General features: G+C 31.1%; 1 protein-coding gene across 1 annotated transcript in view; it reads right to left on the minus strand.

The window, feature by feature from the left end:
- The window catches only part of LOC107627139 (myosin-3-like), a 17,478-nt gene that overhangs the window by 2,969 nt on the left and 10,893 nt on the right, over positions 1 to 3,616 (minus strand). The window contains exons 11-17 of the mRNA XM_021115763.1: positions 2,885 to 2,950; positions 2,170 to 2,277; positions 1,902 to 2,032; positions 730 to 796; positions 569 to 633; positions 412 to 502; positions 155 to 225 (exon numbers count right to left, since the gene is read on the minus strand). Coding sequence (XP_020971422.1) covers positions 155 to 225; positions 412 to 502; positions 569 to 633; positions 730 to 796; positions 1,902 to 2,032; positions 2,170 to 2,277; positions 2,885 to 2,950 — 599 coding nt within the window. The remainder of the gene's footprint in view (positions 1 to 154; positions 226 to 411; positions 503 to 568; positions 634 to 729; positions 797 to 1,901; positions 2,033 to 2,169; positions 2,278 to 2,884; positions 2,951 to 3,616) is intronic.

Below are 3,616 nucleotides of genomic sequence, written 5' to 3' on the forward strand. Positions count from 1 at the left end.
CTCCTAGTATCTGACACAGTACTTAGTCATGACACATTTCACTTACTGTGATATGTTGGGGAGCTGTCATGACGAAACTAAAATAATGGATAAAATGCAATATCAGAAATTAAAATATGAAGGACTAAAGTGAAGCTTTACTCAAGAAACAAACCTATAAATTCCTTCCTTTTGGATGTGAAATTGATTGTTTATGGTGTCCACTATGGTCAGAGTAGCCAAAAACTGACAAACAAAAAAGAAATGAGAGTCCATTTTAACTTTTAAGACCTCAAAATCTTACAAAACAATGGACTTGAAATTCACCATATCATGTAACTGCTCAAGTACAGATTGTAATTGTCATACTTAGAGGCATATGATTTTCACCTCAACTCGTGATAAAAAAAAATCATTGGAAAGGAAAAATACCTTGGATTCTATATCCAAAAATTCATCTTGAAGCTTTTTCCTTGGATTCACTTTAGAATCCTCATTATCTGGAGCTGTTAGATTCTCTAATCTGGTATGAGTAAAAAGTTATAGGTATAATTTTGACACAATATACAATTGAGACAGAGTGCCATACCCTTTATTTGAACTTAAATTCTCCACAAGCTTTCTCATTTGCTTAACTGATGAACCCAATTTTTCCTAACAGATAAGTAAGCTGGTGATGAGAAGATAAAGAAATGAAGCAAGTGAGTTTATAAAAAAATTTGAAAGTTATTAAGCTTGGTGATTTATTACCTCATAGGAAGACAAAAGCTGAATGATCAAATTCATATAATTTTCTCCATATCTCTCGAGTTCAACACTTTGTATAAGCAATAAGAAAGAAATTAGATACTATGAAAATTAAAACGTAAGGCACACATCAGGCACTATTAATGACAGATATAAATTTGATAGGTTCTAGAAATCCTTATAATTCCATTTAGCTTTAAGAAAGTCCTAATAAATTGAAAGTTTATAATTAAGTTTTTGTAGGGTAGCTTAGTGCAAACATACTAGATTCAACACGGTTTAGAAAAAAAGTTGCATCTAAAGTGTGTAATGTAAGTAGTCTAACACAAATGTTGTAATCAAGGTCGCATATTGCATAAAAACTTTTAATTAGGCCCCTACTACCTAAAAATTTTCAAGTCAAATCTCCACATTTTTAACTTTTTTTAACTAAATTCTTGTAGTTTAAAAAATTTGTGATCAAGCAATTATTTTGGATGATGAATTGCTGTTTTTCTTTTTTCAATTATGGGTAAAGTATACTTTTTGTCATTGAAGTTTGACAAAAGTTTTAAAAATACCCCTAAGTTTTATTTTGTTTCAATTTTGTCCACAAGTTTTCGATTTGCATCAAATATACCCTTGACGGCTAATTTTCAAAAAAAATAAGACCAATTCAACAACAATTTCATAAGAACAACCCTCAACACAAGCAAATCAAGTATCATTTTCATGTATTATTGTTAGATTGGTCTTAAATTTTTTGAAAATTTAGCCGTTAGGGGTATATTTGATGCAAATCGAAAACTTTTGGGACAAAAGTGAAACAAAATAAAACTTAAGGGTATTTTTTAAACTTTTGCCAAACTTCAAGGACAAAAAGTATACTTTACCCTTCTTTTTTTCTTGAAAAGTTTTGTACAATGTAGGACTTGTTGACAAAATTTTAAATTAGAGCAACCTTTTTTATAGTATGAAGATTTAGAAGTATGTAAAGTAGAGACCTAATTAAACTTTTTCATAATGTAAAAACTTGATTATAAACTTTTCAACTTTAGAGACAAATTTGAAATGAAATGAAACTATAGGAACTCTTGGAATAATCAAACCAGATAATAATTCTAAAAAGTGTATTCTTTTGAGAGTGTTAGTTGATTATATTTTATTGGCCAATGTTACTAAACTAGAGCACATACTTGACCTGCTCCTTCTCTTTCTTCGTATGGGAGGTTTGATGAAGCCATGTATTCTTTAGAAAATGCATCCATGTATCAACAACATTTGATTCCCTTGTGTAAGAAGCAATTGATCGAATCATCTCATCTTCCTAATATCAAAAAACTTCATAACAGATTATCAAAAATATCAAAAGGGTTCATAACACATTATTGGCTTCTGAGTAGCCTCTAAAATTAGTTAACTTTCCTGTAGATGTCACCTTAAGCATGAAATAAAATTTTGTACCTTAGCCTTCAAATGTACAACAATTTCATTGCTTGCTTCATTGAATTGCTCTCTTTCTTCTCTTGCATTGTGGAGGCGCATTCTAGCAGATAATAACAAGCAATTGACCTGTAGTAGTAGGATTATGTAATTCAACCAAAATGTAACAGAAAGACGATATGTAAAATCATGTTAGCATTTTGTGGTGCTGGGCTTCAATTGAAAGTGGAAATTATGTTCAATTAAACCTGATTGAAAAACCACGAATTATTTAGTGAACCACTATAGGTTTGGAAGTGACACTGTGATTGAGTTTGGGTGAACATGAGTGAGCTGAACAAGAGTGCAGAAACCAGTGTAAACTTAAGCAATTAATGGCTACTAATCTACTATTCCATCGTGTAATTATCTGATAAGAGGAATAGTCTAAAATGGAATCTCCTCAAAGTATTATCTACAAGAAAGAATGTTTCTTTTTCTAAAACAGGGTTCAGAGATTCATGAATATGATTTCTTGGTAAGGAAGATCCAACAAGTATGCACTGTTATTGGTATTATTCTTATTTGGTTGGTATTCTATTCCTAGTCTTAAATCTGTTAAATTTTACAAATTATGCTGCAAGTTATAGTTAGGAGAACAGTTACTCCCCAAAATTACATTTGTGTATATACACACAATAGATTTTATATATTGTAATTGGAACAAGACAATTAGGAGCAGGCAAAATAGAAAAACCTTTTTCAGTTTCTCTTCAAGTTCATCCTTTAGCTTCTCAAGTTCTTCAATCTCCATTGTTACTTCCTGCAAAAGGATAGTGATAATTACCTAGAAAGAAATGAGAAAATTTTATTTGCTTCATATATATATATATATATATATTATGATGATGATGATGATGATGATAATCAGTGGCTAAGAGAAGGGAAAGTTGAAACTTAGCCCCTTTTTGCTGAATATTAATTTCTACTTTCTCAAAGAAACTTTAGGAGATATTTCTACTTTTGTCTCATAACAAGTCAAGAGACATTTTCTTTTTGTCTCGTAACGGGTTAGGAGATATTTTTCATTTTTGTCTCCAACGCAACAAAAACAGAATAGGAGTAGAAGAGAAAGAGAGAATCACACCCAGATGTATCCTGGTTCAGCTGCTAAGTACAATGCAGCCTACATCCAGTCTCCATCACAAACATGATGGAATTTCACTATAATCAATCTGATTACAAACTGTAAAGTGCTAACCCAACTTACAAGGAGATTCCCACAAAATCATGAAACACAACATAGATGAACAAAGGAACTCTAAGGACATCTATGGCTTTTTCTTTTAATTGTGCACTCTCTGCCTTTTTTCGCTCTATGATTTTTTCATACAAACCTCACTGTTTGCCTTTTTCCATGAGACTCAAGACATGACAAAATTAAACAGAAAATTACAAAACAGAATACATTGAAGGAGAAGAGAAATCT

The sequence above is a fragment of the Arachis ipaensis genome, chromosome B02 (assembly GCF_000816755.2).
Source record: "Arachis ipaensis cultivar K30076 chromosome B02, Araip1.1, whole genome shotgun sequence".
Lineage (NCBI taxonomy): Eukaryota > Viridiplantae > Streptophyta > Magnoliopsida > Fabales > Fabaceae > Arachis > Arachis ipaensis.